A 17,376-nucleotide genomic window follows, 5' to 3' on the forward strand; every position below is an offset into this window, starting at 1 on the left:
AAAGAAAAGAAAAGAAAAGAAAAGAAAAGAAAAGAAAAGAAAAGAAAAGAAAAGAAACTGAACATGAATAACAAAAGAGGTTGAAGGAGATGTTATACATGATATTTGAAAATACAGTTTTAAATTCACAGCTTTAAATTCAAAATTTTCTTAAAACTTACTGAAATCAAAACAGCAATCGAACATCTTAAGTCTAGAAAATAAGGCTGAAAATTTTATGAGCACATTCTCTCTCAAAGGATTCCTGCTACTTCCTGTTTCTATTCTCAGCTTAAAATGTGCAGAGACATGTGAAAATTTAAATTTACTAGGTTGAAAAACATTAACCAAACTTCTGAGATCTCCCAAAAGGACCAGTTCAAGTTCAGTTCAAGTTTTGGGTAAAGATTTCTATATTATTCAAACCAGTATTCTCATCCAAGAAATAAATGGCTAGATGTTCTTTTTCCTTATTATCACAGCACAATATTTTCCTCTAATTTGGTTTAAAAGTTAGCTAAATTGAACCGGTTTTAATAGACTGGAAAGTTTGGCTTTTGAGTTGTGCTCATTTGGAGACATATGTTGCTATCAGCATTTAAACAGAAACCTCAGTTCTTCTGGTGGAAGCTACAACTGATGAAGTTTGAGCTCCAGTGCAGCACTGGTTGCACTGTAATTTTGATTGAAGCTTCTTCTGTGACCCTCCTGTCTTTAATAACCAGACCTCCAAATTCTGTAAGCCTTTTGTCTATTCTTAAATCTAAAGTCTAAACTGTAAATCTATTCTTTAAGTCTGTTGCCAACATTCAGTTCCATGTTACCAACAGTAATTCTTTATTTAATATAGTAATATTTGTATATAATTTCAACTAGTGTTCTAAAGGTATCTGAATAGGTAAGTGTGTAAGATACAATTCCTCCCATTCTACAGAGCTGTTTTCTGCAATGGAAACACCTTCTTTCCTTTAATTATTCCAGATGTTTTGCACATTAAGCTATCAATCCCTCAGAGTATTCAAATAAATAGCTGGTTTCCTTTATAGCTGCTCTAAAGAGAATAGAAAAGAAAATACCCAGTTTTCCTTTTATCCTTTTTCCTTAGAGAATACAAATGAATAGCCTGTCTTCCCTCTGAACAGAAAACACAAGGTATTTATTGCTATCATCTTAGGAAGCTAATAGTCAAACGGGCAAAAGGTCAGGAACACCAAGAAAAAAAAAAATCCCTGGGTATTGAAGCAATATATCTCTCATAAAAGGGTATTCTCTGAATTTTAAAATGTGCCATCAAAATAGTTACTATAACAAATGAAACCTCCATCCCATTGTTTACCTTCTTAGCATTTTGTCTTATTAAAATAAATGAAAAATGAAAATCTTTATTTAGACTCCAATAAAAGAACATCAGTGAACTGTTTGTCAGCTTTTAATTCATTGCCAACTTTTACTAGAAAATTATACTCTCCATCAAGAATGGCAAGAATTTATGGTTCTATTCCTCCTTTCTTAATACTGAATCTGTTTTGGTTTGAAAGCAGCAGAAGCAGAGTGCCTACAAGAGCTGGGTTAAAGGAGGGAAATCAACACTCAGATTCCCGAACAGCTTCTTTTTATCTGCAACAATACAGAGTAATAAGGCCTTTTTGTGTAAACCGTCATAATAATTGTTTGGGGTTTTTTAGAAGTAAACATGAAAGTACGTCTTGTTTGGGAAATAGCTGGATTATTCATTTATCATTTACTTTTTCATAGTCTGAAAAAAGTATTGGAGATTATACAGTCATAGGTTATAGGCTCATTATAAATTTCTCTTCATAGAGTCAGCAAATGTTTTTGTTGTAATAGCATTCCTGACACCCAAACACTTACTACATAATTCATACGGTGCCCAACACAGTCTGAGTAACAACAATTCTGCAACATTAGAAGTATATATTTACATTGTACAAAACATGAATGAAAGTACCTTTTGATATTCCTTGATGTTTACCAGGTTAAAAGAAAATATGTGATCCTTTGCTCCAACGTACAGCCGACTGCGTTCTTCATCCAAGAGGAAAGTATGGTAACTGGAGCTATTAGCTAGTCCATTGAAATTTATTATATTGTTGGATTCCAACATTTCTGTAAGATGAAGGTAATACTTCTGTTGTTAATATGGTCAAATAAAATACAGACTTATATTCTGATTTGTACAAATTTCATTTTAGGAATTTATACTTACAGAGTAGAAACCAGTGAAAGCATTATGTACCTGGGCCCATGAATGCATTTATTTCAAGTACTCAAACTGCTTGTGAGATTCAATTCTACACAAGCAAAGGTCAGAACATGAATGAAAACAATTAAAAGCCTGTATGAGGTTTTAGGTAGTAAAATTCTATCCATGTAACTTATCAACTGTTGGACAAAGTTCAATTTTGTTCAATCAGTAAGATTTACAAGGATAAACCTGAGGATGACCAGCTGATAAAAAGCACATATAAACACAAAATTTTGCAGCTACAGAATACAAAATTATTTCATACAGATATGTCAGCTATGAGAAAGGGGATAAGAATGAGTAGTTGACAAGATAAAATAACATGTACCATCTACTTTCACAGGTTTTATTATCTTTCCAGCTTACTGACACAGGCAGCATGTTGTTCCCTTGCTTAGAATTATATATTTATCCATCACAAGAATAAAACTAGAGAAGGTAATTTTACTTCTGTTTAAACTCAAGAATAATTTTCTAGTTCTCATACTCCTTATAGAGCTATTGCACTTGCCAAGACCAGGATTTTTTTAAGTACAAGGATCCACAGAATCCTCTTAGCTATTCACAAACGTTAACAGACATACACATTTTCCTGAAACTACTTTAGAATAATTTTTCCATAAGATAATACAGACCATGTTAATATAAACTTTCATGAAAACACTCTTTATTCCTGTCTATCTACATTCACACCAGGACTAAAGCCAAACCAACTCTGTCATTTCAAGACATGTCTGCACTAGTAAGCGGTCAATAAGAAACTTTCCCTGTGATGACAAATCCTACACAGTTAAAGCCCTGACCTTGTGATGTAGGGAGGCAAACACACAGTTTTAGGAGCAGGAGCAGTTCCATCGATGCCAGTGCAGCTCCTCACACAGCACCCATGAGGACAGATGAGAAAGGGAACAAAAATATCAGGATCAAAGGGCTGATGGCTAGAGGGCATGGCCAGACCTTCAGGCATCTAAAGTTTGTGTTAGCTCTGCAATATGTGCAAGCCAAGGACACGTCACTCCTCTCAAAACAGCTGCCAAATGCCTCAATGTCTAGGATTTGCCTAAAAATGCAGCTACCTGCTATGACTTTCTGGTTTTCAGTAAGATCACTCCCATTTGCCATCATTACTCCAATTGATAAGTGAGTGTAAGATAGCATCCCCTGCTAAAAATCATGGTGAAACTACTGTTAAAACATAAGCTTCTGCTTAATTTTCTTTTTGTACTAATTTTCCTTCTTTTTTTCCCCTTTCTTTTATTTTAACGAGAACCAGGGATGTGTTAGGTGGGGCTTTTTTGGACCTACATAATAGTGGTACTTATGATTGTAGAGAATTTCAGCCCCTGCTGCTTAGAAGTCCTGCAGATGTTAAATCTATTTTTCATATTCACTTATGAATATAAAAAGTGTCAGAGCATGCACTATATTTTGTTCCTTATTCTATGTTTTTTCTGGCTAAATATACTATACATTTGTATTACAGAATACTTTTTAAAAACTTGTACTGCTCAAGACTTAAGTTCTCTTTTTTTTTTTTAATGTTTTTTTTTTTTAAATGTAACAAGAAGAAATCAAATCACCCCAAGCAGTCTTGTCAAAATAATTCTTCTGGCTTCCTGCCAGGTTCTAGAATTTGACGGTATTGTCCTCCAGTTCACTTATTTGCATTTTGTTAGAGACTTTACTAATTCTCTTTACATTGTAATGACTGATTCAGATGTTGAATGTCGACTCTCTGAATAGTGAGTGATGCAGATGATTGATTGCTTAACTTGTCTTAGAACTCTCTTGGCTAGAAATGCTTTGCTGTCATCTGTATCTGATAATTTTTCTTATAACATAGCTGTCAAAAACCTTTGTAATTTTTCCATCTTTTTTGGTTTGAACTCACATAGGTATGATTCTGCCCTTTGTGACTGAGGCATAAAGACAGGTGTCTGCTAAAGTCAATGTTACACAAATGTAAAGTTGATACAAATAGAATTAAGACTGGTTAGGCACACAGCTACTTGGTTTAAAAGAAGCCGAATATGGTTTTGCTAGTGCAGAGTTCTAAATATTCACATCTACAGAAGGTGACTGATGTTTTCTTTTCTTTCTAATATTCATGAAAAATTCCAGATCGTACCATTGGAGTCTAAGGATTACTATGGCCAAGAGGAAATTACACCATCATCTTCACTGTTCATACATCTCCACAGTATAACTTAAAAAGTACCAGGTGTAGCTGTGCAGGGAAATATATATATCTTTTTCTTTTAATTTTCTGTGACTCTAGAGTATGCAACAACATTCAAGTAACACTGGTGTGTTGTTTTGTGAACATGCAATTTAAAGTCAAGCTAAAAGCTACATCCAAATGCCTTCTCTAATATTAGGACACTTCTGGGTTTTACTCCAGTATCTGTCATATTATCCCATTATTGACTTTTGCAGGAGACGAACAGGTTTCCAGGGTCTGTTGCCCAAAAGATTAGGCTTAACCATATTCCAAGCAGTATGTTTCAAATCATGTGAAATCAAGAATCAGATTGAGAATATAGGTTGAGGAGACAAATGTCATTTAGGCGCTGATGATTATCATTCACTACTAATTTAGTTAGGATTGAGTTACATCACAACTAAGAGGTGAAAACCTAAATAATCTCTGCAGTTCCTCAGTTTTTATTCTAATTTACATATATTCCTCCAGTGATGAATATGGCTTCATATGACATTCTGGAAAGGGCTGTTGAAGAGCAAAGCAATGGTATTTGCATAATCAATACAAATTAAGTATTCCACTTCCTCAAATTCATTAGTTTCAAAGTGTTTACCATACAGTGTCTTTTCAGTATCCAGCCAGTGATTATTGCTGAGAGAACGACAGAAACAGAAGTGACAGGGCACACTCCCAGAAGTGCACTGAGATCCATCAATCCTGGTAAGTGTCCATCAGTCATGATGGCAAGGTACATGGCTGATCAGTGCAAAAATAAACCAAGATTTACAACAAAGATTGCATTGCAATGACAAAAGGAAAATGATGAATGCCTTCAATAAGTCAATGAAATTAATACTGTCTACTATGCATACCCTAACTCTTTTCCATTTTTTTGTTGTTGTTCTTATTAAAGGTTGGCATATCCATGATCTATGCAGACAGGTAATGGTTGCCTGTACTTGAAGTCATTTTTTTACTTCCTCTATCCTTTGTTCAGTTATTTTTATTGCAAAGATCGTAACATTACTCCACTAGTTGTTGCAGCCAAGCACCATTCCTTCAGTAATTGCTCAGAGAGAATTTTCTTATTTCCTTTTGACACATCCTCAGCTGTAGGCATGCCTGTTGTTTTGACCAGGAATTAATGAACCCTATAAAGCTAACCACTGCACATTATGACTGTAGTATCGTCTATAAAATGCTGTATGAAGTAGATTTAGAGTGGGTGGTGATATTTTGAAGGTAATAAAGACTTCATTTCTTTTGTTATTGCTGTTTGCTTCCCACATCTATTAAGAGTGTTGCAGGTGACCAAAGCTAACACTTTGAAATGTCCCATATCTTAAAAACCCATCATATTATAATGAATTTTCACTTGTGATGATCACTGAAACCAGCTGGAGGTTGAGTTTCTCAAGATTTGTGGGCCAGATTCTCCTACTAACCACTTTACTTCAACTGCCTTTCATTCACAGTCCTGATTTGCTTGTTCCATCTTACCCTCTCTGCCAGTGTTCAAGCTTGAAGTATTTGACCTTTTTCACTGTGCCTTTCTGTAGACTCTGGATGATCTTTCTTCTATTAACTGATGGTTCTGTTGATTCAGTCTGACGTGTCAGAACATTCACTTTGCCAGACCAAGTTGGCAAATTTACAGAAGAAAACCAGTCCCTAACTCTTGCCTTCCTTTTCATACATGGCTATTTAATTTGCTAATGGAATTGCAACTTAATGATATATATACACACAGAGGGCAGATTCCTGCAGTGAAATCCATGGAGATATGCATGCACAAGGAATGTAGATTTGGTTTATTTTTATGACACTTTTTTCATTAAACAATAAGCCAGAAAACCACAGCTATAGCTAAGATGAATACAGTCAGGCAGATCCTGAGGTTTGCTTTACCCATGGTTGGTATTGCACTGTAAACCTTGTTTTACGTCTGTGTTCCTTCAGCAGATTTTGTCAAGAGGAGGACATAACAAAAGAAAACCATCTTATTTTTTACTTATCTACTACCAGTCAAACTATCTTTATATTGAGAGGGAGTTTGTCTGTGTAACAAGGTAGAAAATTTGTGAGATTTGGCCTGTGTTCCTGTTATAGACTTCACAATAACATGCCAGCCAAGATTATTTTTGTTGATAAGGATCAAAGGGCCATATCGATTTCTAGAAAAATCAGAGGAAAGGTCTCCGAGTTTCCTCACTAGGACTCAGATGTGGCCCTGTCCCATTACTGGTGACTCTGCGGAGTTCTGCTCGTCATAACACGCTTGTGAATCAAATGAGTGGGTTGCTGGTTGCACAAAATTCCTTTGCCAGCAACGATAAGATCTTGCTGTATATCTCCTAGCAGTAGATAAAAGATGAGTCAATGCGTATTATGGCATCAAACAGGGATTTTGCTGAATTGTGAGCAATGCCTCCCACAACATCATGCTAGAACATTTCCTTCTTCTCTCGCCAGGCTTTTACTTTGGCTACAGAGTATCAGGTGGCCGCATGTTTGCACATGCATTTGTTGCTTACACAGATGCTTATTGTACCTGTTCTGTATATCATCATGTATATCTGTCTAAATAATCCTGGGTATAAATTAGTCACTCTTTGAATGATTATTCACTGAATTCTAAGATACTAATTCTATTGTGCAAGGAAGTAAGTAGATATTTTAACTTCCAACCTCTCCTGCAGCTTCCTCATTTTATTGTTCTGAGTGTAGATGGTGAAGTCTGCCCCTGTCAAACAGTTAAGGAAAAGGCAGGGACTGCAGGATACCAAGCCAGCTTCCTGCAAAGCATTAGCCTGCAGAGCTTATTTGGCAAAATCAGGGATATAAGCAGGGAAAATCCACCACATTTGTTGTGAGTCCATTCCCCACCCAAAACAGGCAACAGCTACGATGCACACAGCGGGATGTTTCAGTGTGGTATTTCCATGTATTATAAAAGTTGACAGGAACTAACTCAGGTGGCTGCTTGTCAGGTGTCTGAAATCAGGTGAGCTTGACCCTAACCCAAGTCTAATGCTTAGTAACATGGCAAATGGACTGAAGAATAACTTCTTTTTTTTTTTTTTTCTTTTTTTTTTCACCCCAGGATTTAACTACTTTATACCTCAATTAATTTCTTTCAGCGGGACCTCAAACATCACTGGGACCTTAGGATCTAGCCCTTAGTGAGGAAAATGGTTCAGCCATGCACTCTAAGAAAAAATAAGAATATTGCTACAGTCTATGGTATAATTAAAACTCCTACAAAGTAATTAATTAAAACAAAGGACAGCTAATTTATCCATTGTTTAATATTTCATCTGAGAGAAAAGAAAAAAAATGCAGAAACTCGTGTTTTCTTACATCTTTAACTGGTCAGGCTATCAGTCTTTCAGTAACATCCAAACTGCTCCAATATTTCCATATTATTTTTAGCAATTAGCCTTTGATTTCATATTGCAGAAGAAAAAAGACACAGAAAAATTATCACCCCACCCCACCCCCAAAAAAATGTATGTTTTCGCATAATTTCAGAATTACGCTCCTCAGGAGTATCAGAAAGGGATCGGTTTTATCTGAAATGAAACAAAAACACCTTTATAAAGTATATGAGATCACATAGTGCACTTAAGTGGTTTATCCATTTTTAGAAATGTAACATGAAAACTTTTGTAATCAGCACCTTTGGTTTTTTACTACATTATGAGCCAGATAAACTTGAAACTACACAGCATTTGTTGTTGATGGCAATTCAGTGTTATTGTAATTTGAATGAGATAAATCACTGGCAGAAAAGGGAGGGTTATCTTATCAGTAATCAAAATACAATTGGAGCAGAGCCTCTCACAGCTGTTCAATCAGTCCTAGCTTTCATCCTCTTCATCTACCTTATCATAACAGTTGCCAATCACCTGGTTTCACTGAACTCTATTGGAAGGAGAGAAAAAAACAGAACCTTTTTTTTTTCTTGCTGTAAAACTTCTGTTTCTGAGAGAACATGTAGTTCAGAAACGTAGCTCAGGGAACTATGTTTTCATTACAATTTATCAATTAGGAGTAGCTACGACAAGATATACAGTTTTTAGTGCACTCATGATGTAAACCAAGAATTTTAAATGAAACACTCCTGCCTACCTTCCACTGCAGCAAAGAAAACTTGAGGGCCATGAGTATAGTTTGATTAAAACCAGATACTTGGAAGGAGGAATGTTGCACCAATGTTTTGTTTCAGTTGCACCGGCATAAGCATGGACTCCTTTGACTTCAAAAATACTGATGCATATGGTTTTTATACTGTAAAACTGAGAGAAGATTTTAGCTCATTAATGTCAGCGCTATTTAGCTACATGACAGTCCTTAAAGTGTTCTTGATTTGAATAATTGAAGGGGTCACATGATATTTCAAAGACATAAAACATTTAGATTTTTAAAGCCAACCTGTTTTCTCTTTATTATTTTCATTATTTGTCCTTTTTGTCTCCAAAAGTGAATCCAGATTACCCCTATCGCTCAGGTTTTTTCTCACAAAACATGGGAAATATTAACCTCTGAGCTAAATAAAGACTTGTAAAGCTTGATTTCATGTATTTGCAGAATTAATGTAACATTCCATATTATGAATTTGGCTTTGTGAGAAAGGTTATGCCACATAACTGTGAACTTCACAGGTAGTTAAGCACAATCTCAGACAATAAATATTGCCTATAGCAGTTTTTTTGTGTATGATGAATCAGGCAGACATATATGATGGCAAAAAGATACCAGGATCTGGTTTTACTAAGTAGTTATCTGTCTAAGGGAAAATTTATCTGGCTTAAGATTTAGTAGGTAACATCTTTGCTGGTATAAGGAATGCTCAGGAGAAATAATGGAAGTGATGTATTGTACTAATGAGCCCCCAGCTGTTAAGGACAACATCAGTAACTCTCAAGGCTTTCTAAAATGTGGTGAAATAATATGGCAAAATACTGAGCTAGTAAGAATGATTTCTAAACATGCTAACTCAAATAGTAGAAATACTGTAGGCATATTAACTCAGCCCTTTACCTTGGGTAATATATCCTCAGTCAGCTTGGTTAGCTCAATGTGGCACTGCATAACCCTAAATTGCACCATCTAAGCTAGCACAGGTAAACAGCCAGATAAATCCCATTCATTAAGTAACTCAGTTATCAGATCTAGTTAGCAGTTCACCAGTTCTCAACTATTTGTATGAGACTGCTAGAAAGTTAGTCTTCAACAAGCAGAACCAGTACTGGTTATCAAGAAAGGGAAATTGTGTGTAGTTGTCACTTCGAGGATTACCTTATCTATAAACAGTAACATCCTTGTCTCATTAAATACCATATCACAGAGACCTTTTCAATGACTAACAGCACAGACAGTTGTTTTCCCAGGGCACAAATGTATTTCATTTGGCCAAGTGGGAACAAGATGAGAAGACTGCTATCCTATCCTCTGCATCGCCTATCCACGTTGGGTCCAAGCGTATCATGGAACACAGTTTTTACTCACTGGCTGTGCCCCAAAAAAAGCAAGATACAGATTTCCAATTAATGAACTTTTTTTCCCAGAACAAAAGCAAAGCAGGAAAGGAACTGTTGCTCTATAGGCACACCTACTTACTCAAAATATTGACCATGCTGCAGTATAGACACACCTGAGTTAGCCCAAAACTCCCTTATGTACTTGTAGTGTCTAAGAACACTGGCTAAGAGGCCAGTAAAGATTAATTGATTTTACTCCTCATCTAATTGTGTCTTAATGATGCCTCATGTTGAATAACTGGAGTGTTACATCAGGCTAAGCAGGCAAGAGACTTTGAAGTTAGTTCAGGGGATATGACTATACTTTGTCATAATCATGATAATGAACGAAAGTCAAATATACTCAATGCAAACTCATGCTAGTTTCTGCAGAAGTACAATCTGAGAAGTATTAGGTTTGTTTATTTATTTTTAAAGTCAGTTCCTCTTCCAAAGAACCATTATTTCTGAAAAAAAAACTTCTCAGGTGAAAATAAAACTGTTTGGGTAATGTCAAAACCTGTCAAGATATTTGGGGACTATTAAGCAACAAACTACTTAAAATACCATGATGTTTTAGAAAATTCCTTTCTGACAAGCTGACCTAGTGAGTTCAGATCTTTTTTTTTTTTTCTCATTCATCTCCTAACAACATTGTCCTTTATTCTAAGTTCCTAACAACCGAACCTGAAAGTCCAAAACCCAGTCAGCGTCTTTATGATTCATGTACTATGGACAATTAGGAATCAAAAGTAACAACAGTGTCAATAAGTGTATTGGAGTCACAGTTGTGATAATAAAATCCTTCCTCCTGCAAGTGTATTCCCTTCTCAGGGCAACTTTTCAGTAAAAATAGCTTTTCATTTATTTTCTAACTCTTAAAGAAATCTTGATTTCAGGTACTAAATGAATGTACTTCAAAACCAACTGAGCTCATCTAAAAGAATTTATAAATACGAGGTGCTAAGTTCGTTAGGGATATCAGGGGAAATTTTCAAAAACCCAGTTGTTTTATTTTCAAGTGTGACTTTCGTATTTGACAACCAAGTTACCACTGACTCTTGGTGAGACTTGTGGGGTAGGTTTGTGAAGGATTGAGATGTCAAATTTGAGACAGTGTGAGACTGAGGGTAACCTGCAGTGGGTCAGCCATTAGTGAGTGAGGGTGTGAACACTTTCACTGACATAAGAAGTTTCAAAACAGAGTGTCTCTCTACAGCTTAAAATACTGTGATATAGGGGAATATCCAGCAGAGGTAGACTCGGTCTGAAATTAAACAAGTACTTCTTTGATGTACTTTTTTTTTTTTTAATTACTGAACTGACAATATAAAACTGCACAAATTATTTAATAAAATGAATTATTTAATATGCACAATAGGGTTAAAGCTTCCCTGGAAATTTAGCTGCATATACAAAATTGCAAAATAGAATAAGTAGTACTTGAGTTTTCAGAACTTCACGGACAGATTTATGATGAAAAATCCATTTGACCTGCTTCAGAAAAAGGTCTTTCTATGCTTGAAAATCATGTATGAAACTCTTGTGTCTATCTGTCTAACAAGTCTTCAAGGTCCTGTGATTAATAAGATGCAAATAGACTTTGGGGTAGTTCTGCTTGTAGGTAAATCATTATATTTTATATAGCAGCTGGCTTAGATGGACTGTGTCCAGCTTTTCTTATATGGGTACAAATCAGTGACCTCATATTTTCAACTTCAGACGTAGCTATCAACACTCCTTCTGTTAAAATTTGTTTTTGCAGAATGGAACCCACCCCTCACTTCGATCACACATCCAGCACTTCAAGGAATTGTCTTTTCATATTAATAGAACGGATGAGTAAAATTCATGCTTGGATTTACATCCTTCTCTCTTCTGATAGTTCTTGTTTCTTCTAATCCATGAGGGAGAACTTGAATGAATTCCAGCAAGGGACTGAAAGCACTGACTGCAGTTAAACAGCCTGTGTAGCTCACATACAGATACACAGAGCTCTGCTAATGCACTTTAACTGCAGCAAAATAAGGGAGAAACTTCTTCTAACCATTGACTCTCCTTGCACAGAATTCAGTGTCAAAATAGAGTAAGTGATGATGCACAATTTTGCTCTTAATTCATCCTAATGAAAATCAATGGAGTTACACCGTGGATAAAAGAATATGATTGCTGTGGTTCTGCAATGTGTGGAGTATATTTAGTGTCCTTTAGATTAAATATTACTTCAAATTAGTTATCATTATTTATCAAATGTTTCCAATTATACCTACATTGTGATAGGTTAGGTTCTGTACATCAAAAAAGAATTTCCAGTTCTTCCCTTCCATTCAAATGTCATAAACATAATTAATAATCAAACAGCAGCAAAGCCCCCAATACCGTTTTTCAACTCAAAGTGAATTTTCTCATGTTTCATGTGGCTCTGTCTATCAAAGTTTTAAACTTCTTTCAGGTTACACAAACTAAACTAGTTCTACTTTCAGTGTTTTTGTAATTATTACACACTCAAATGGGGAACTAGAAATACCTAATTAACTGCTAGATTCAAAATGGAAAATAAACCTTAAATACAATTTTTACATTAATTTTCTGGATTCTGAGCACACTCCAAAGGGACTGGGAGGAATGCATTTCTATCTAAAATTCCATGACATGCAAGGAAACTTTGAACTGTAATTCTGATAACACCAAGAAATTATAGTGTGAAGTGCTTTAACTAGTTTTAAAATCTCAAAAATGTCTTAATCCACTTCACACAACACACAGTTAAGCCATGGAAATTCTTGACATGGGCTGTTGTAAATGCTAAAATTGTTTATAGTTTCAAGGGGCAAAGTGATAAGAACAAAATAAAGAAATCCTTAAAAGTCTGTTAAATTTAGAGACACAGCCTCTAGCTCACCAAGTTCCTGAAATCCACATTATATAAGACTTAGAGAGTATTCTGGGGAATTATTACTATCTGATTGACCTAACCCTATTACCTTCTCTTACTATGGAGAATCCCTATTGTGGAAACCCCATATTATGTGTTTGCTTTGGCTGTGGTTGGAGACAGAATATTTCCCTCCTAGTCACATGTGGATAAAATTGCAGCCACGACTTGAGTCTTGAGAAGAAAAGTGAAGATGCAAGACATGAAATGCTGCCACTCCCTTCTCACCTGGACTGTGGCTCTGTGGCTACTAATGGGGGCCTCCCTAACCCATCCTCCTCCCACTCTGTCTCCTCTCCTCAAAGCTTTTGTGGCCTCCCTGGGTGAGTGGAAGTATTTGCAAACAGCATCATTTCACGCTAATGGAATCCATCTTCTGTAACAGCATTTCAACCTCTAATTCCTTCTAAATACCTTTGTTTTGAAATAACTTGTCCATATTTGATCTTTTAAGTGAACACCAGAAACACCCATCAGCAATTTCCAGTAGAGATGGAAGAGGGAAAGTGAGTGGATTATCAGCACTCAGGTAGCACCTGCTGTCTGTCTGGGCTTAATGCATGACAAGATTTGGATACAGCTTTGTGGTTCTTGACCTCAGAGCACAAGTTCATTTGCTTAAAGACATGTCAATGTAAATATAGTTGGACTTGTTTGAACACCAAATCACCTGGTGCATCAGGCTCTATGTAGAGCAGCCTCAGAAGGGGATTCAAAGATAATTGAAAGTAACTTTAGGATGTTTTGACTCCAAGCATACTCGGCCAGTCCCACCTGAATCAGCTCGTAGCAGGTGCCTGGTGGATGCTATCTGCTGAAATGGTCAAACTGCAGCATGTCCAGCCACATCCCCTCCCATCTTATGCAGTAAATGTCAATAAGAGAGAGGTGACATGCATAAAAATTACAAATGCAGAAGTGAAAATACTGTTCCAAAAGTAACAAAAAAAAGCAATATTTTGTTCAGTTAAATTAACTGGGAGGGGGGGGAAGCTGGTGTGACTGCCTACCATGCTAAAAATTAATCTGTTCCCAGTTAATTTTTTTTATTCTTTTCCTCTCTTTATACTAGCACAAAGGAGGTCTAGTCCACACCACTGATCCTAGGTGTCCTGTCAATCTAAATAAATGATAGTTTATTCATTGCATCAACACAATAGCATCATTATCCTCAGTGTTAGCATCAGGAATAAAGTTCAGTGGAATTTTGCATCAGGGAAGAGAAATAATGAAAGTTTTATGTTTCTGAGGCTCCAGTGGAATATCAATGAGAATCAGTATATCATTTTTTGCTCAAGCCACAAAAACTGCACTCTTCTTACCAAGACAGAGATCAGAGATCAGAGATCACATTCATATCATTTACTTCATCCCTGTCAGAACAGAAGCCTTCAGAGGATGACCTGTAGACTGAAGGTATTAATGAAAAGACCCAGGCACGCTGAAATGGAAAGCAGGGTTTGCTTTCTTTTCTTTATTATGTAAAATGAGAATTACCAAAATGTAACAATTTCTGCAAAACGTACTTCAAATTTTAATTTGGTTCATTGTTTCACACTCTGCATTTCTTTGCACTTTGAGTGATTTAAAACAGGACCATTTTTCACCTGAATTCAGGAAATATTCTCCACTGGCACCAAACTGCCATGCCTGCACAATGAGTTTAATGAATTGCTTACACAGTTTGTGTAGCCTCAGTGTAAGTTTGGTTTATGTAAAGGACACATTAAAAATTGGAATGTTTTGGGTGAAAAGGCAGGGCAATTTCCACTTACCCTTCCAAACCCAATGATATTATTCATTCTCAGCAGCTCTGCCAGTTATTCTGCTAATTTCCCTCCAAAAGAATGCTCCTTTGGGTGCAATATTCAAGTGTATATGTATGTCAACTGCCACACAGGCTTCCAAATGCCCACATTGATCCAAGATACCATGAGTCACTGTTGACAGATGAGGAACATTCACACAAAACCCCCACAGAAAGTTAAAGGAGAACTCACATTTTTCCTTGATGGTCACACACTAACATATTGTGGTCAATGGTATACTCCAGAGATTTGTCAAAAAAACCTTGAAAATAATATTTTAAAGTTGCAATTCACCTAAAATTGAACTGGACACTGATTCAGTGTTTCCAAATTAAAGCAACACTGGGTGGTTCCAAATAAATTCTGAAGAGCCAGATTTCAGCTGATAGAAATTGGTATAACTTTTGCTCTATTGCTTTCAGTAAATCCAAATTAATTTACAGCAGATGTGGATATAACTTAAAGTCTTAAACTGAAGTGTACTAAGTGTGTCTCTAAAACTTCTTATCATCTAGCAGGATTTTGATTAAATCTGGAATAAACTAACATTGCAATAAAGTTTCTACATGTTTATAGTGTTTGAAGACCAAGTAATACCCAAGAAAAACATTACAAAGCAGCATCATGATGTTCTGTTGCAGACTACGTTCATACTTCTAAAATAGCTGGGGAAATGACTCCTTATCCTGATGATGAAGAGGTTTCCTATTGACACATACATATTGGAAAATCTTCAAAAATGGATCTCTCACAGTCCTGAAATCAGTGAATCCTGAGCCTCCATGGAGCAATACCAATCAGTGTACAACTAATGCACTACTTTTCTAAAGTTTTCAGAAGTTATTGTAACCATTTCTGTTTCCTGTACCACTGAATAAATATTCAGGATAAAGTATTTTGTTGTCTTTTATTTTTTCCTTAAGCAAATGTAATTCCAGCAGCAGTGGACATGGCTTCTAATATAATGGCAAACACTTGCATTTATTTCTAGCTAGTCTAATTATGAAAGGCATCAGGGTAGATGTGTTTTCCTTTTGTAGACACTAATACTAATTTGACCTACTGGGGAAACAATTTCAAAATGTCAACATTTGCATGCCTGAGCCCTGCTATGAACTAAAAGGATTCATGTGCAGAGGTCCTGCCTCAAGCTGTGACACACTGCTTACCTCCTCAGAGGGAGTTAACACATTAATTTGAACAAATGAAATGAGAACAGCCAACTCTCCACGGTGGTCAGAGGAAAAGTACCCTGACCATAGTGGCTGACTGCAGTTGAAGTGGCATATTGCTTAATTAAACTCTAGTACGACAGCTGAATAAGTGCATAAACACCCCACAAAAGAGGTCTTCAAACTTGGAGGTATATATGAATGTAGTACCCAGTTCCCTAAAAGGAAAATTACTGTTGCCCTTTTTAGAAGTATAAGCTTTGAGATTTGAGACAATAATTTACACATTTGCTGTATATGCTGGTTTCTGCAGATGTATATTCCAGAGAGCACTCCTGAGATTCAGATGCTAACAAGTTTGAACAGAAATCTGGTAGAAAGGTCCACAAGTTGAGGAAGCTTGCATCTGCTCCACTGCTTAGTTTAACCAGTTCATGACCCTTGAGGTCTAATCCAAAGCCAAGCAAAGGCAGGGGGATTTTACTGATTGTGCTGAAAACTGAATCAAGCCAATGGATTAAGGGTATAGTTCCTACAGGACCTGTGTTTTCAGGAACTTCCTCCAAAACATTTACCCTTGTAACCTCAGAAACATTTTTTAAAAAGTATGCGCTTTAAGCTAAAACACAGGGTCCCAATGGATGTCACTAGGTAATGCTCTTATGCACAGTGCTCCAAATACATTTCTTATCTTGTGATTAAATGTTCAATCCAACGTGCTTTGCAATGATCTCGGTAGAGAAAATATAAGCAGTGGGAGTTTTCTATTTTGCCTTAGTCTAGCTCATGTGAGTTGAGAGTAGGTTTTGGGAAGTAGGATTTGGTGTTGGTTCATGCATTTCATATGACCGTCCTACTGTCCCCCATGTTATTTGAGAACTCTGTTTCAGAATAATGCTAAAATAATGGATGGTATGCTCTACATCTAACTTGGATATCTGATCTGGGCCTAAGCTTTAGCTATGTCATGAAGCAGTTTGCCTAAAATAAGTGTTATGTAGGTCAGTGGAAGTGCCCCTGAGGATCTCCAGGAAGAGATCAAGTCTGCCTAAATTTAAGATCCTAAATTAAATGAATCAAATCCCATTTCATTCTACAAAAGAGATACCAACATTAAACTGGACTGCAATATTTTAATTGTAGGTATTCAATAATTGCCATAACTTACATTAATATGTATAGTTTTCGGATGTTATCCTTACTTTGTTCAGTGTGCAGGATGGATGGAACATCACATTTATCTTTCTTTTTGAGCTTTTTTAATGTTTGCCCCAATGACTACATAGCCTTCAAATGCTGGTCTGGAAGAGAGAATTATTAAATTGCTTTTCATCTTTCCTATGGCAGAAATCTGAGTCAGAAACTTGACTGAATGGAATAGAAGCCGTTATGATTCCTTATTTATGCAGACGCAGGAAGAAAGAAAACAAAAGTACCCTAAAATGTTAGGCATTTGATTCGACTCAACAAGCCCTGACCTTTAAGAATACT

At 36.2% G+C, this 17,376-nt stretch overlaps 1 protein-coding gene across 4 annotated transcripts in view; it reads right to left on the bottom strand.

Moving 5' to 3' along the window:
• Positions 1-17,376, bottom strand: part of SEMA3A (semaphorin 3A) — a 339,853-nt gene that overhangs the window by 120,050 nt on the left and 202,427 nt on the right. For all 4 annotated transcript variants that reach the window (XM_074827923.1, XM_074827921.1, XM_074827922.1 and 1 more), the window contains exon 3: positions 1,949-2,106. In XM_074827923.1, coding sequence (XP_074684024.1) covers positions 1,949-2,106 — 158 coding nt within the window. The remainder of the gene's footprint in view (positions 1-1,948; positions 2,107-17,376) is intronic.

Source organism: Strix aluco, chromosome 5, assembly GCF_031877795.1.
Source record: "Strix aluco isolate bStrAlu1 chromosome 5, bStrAlu1.hap1, whole genome shotgun sequence".
NCBI classification, from domain to species: Eukaryota; Metazoa; Chordata; class Aves; order Strigiformes; family Strigidae; genus Strix; species Strix aluco.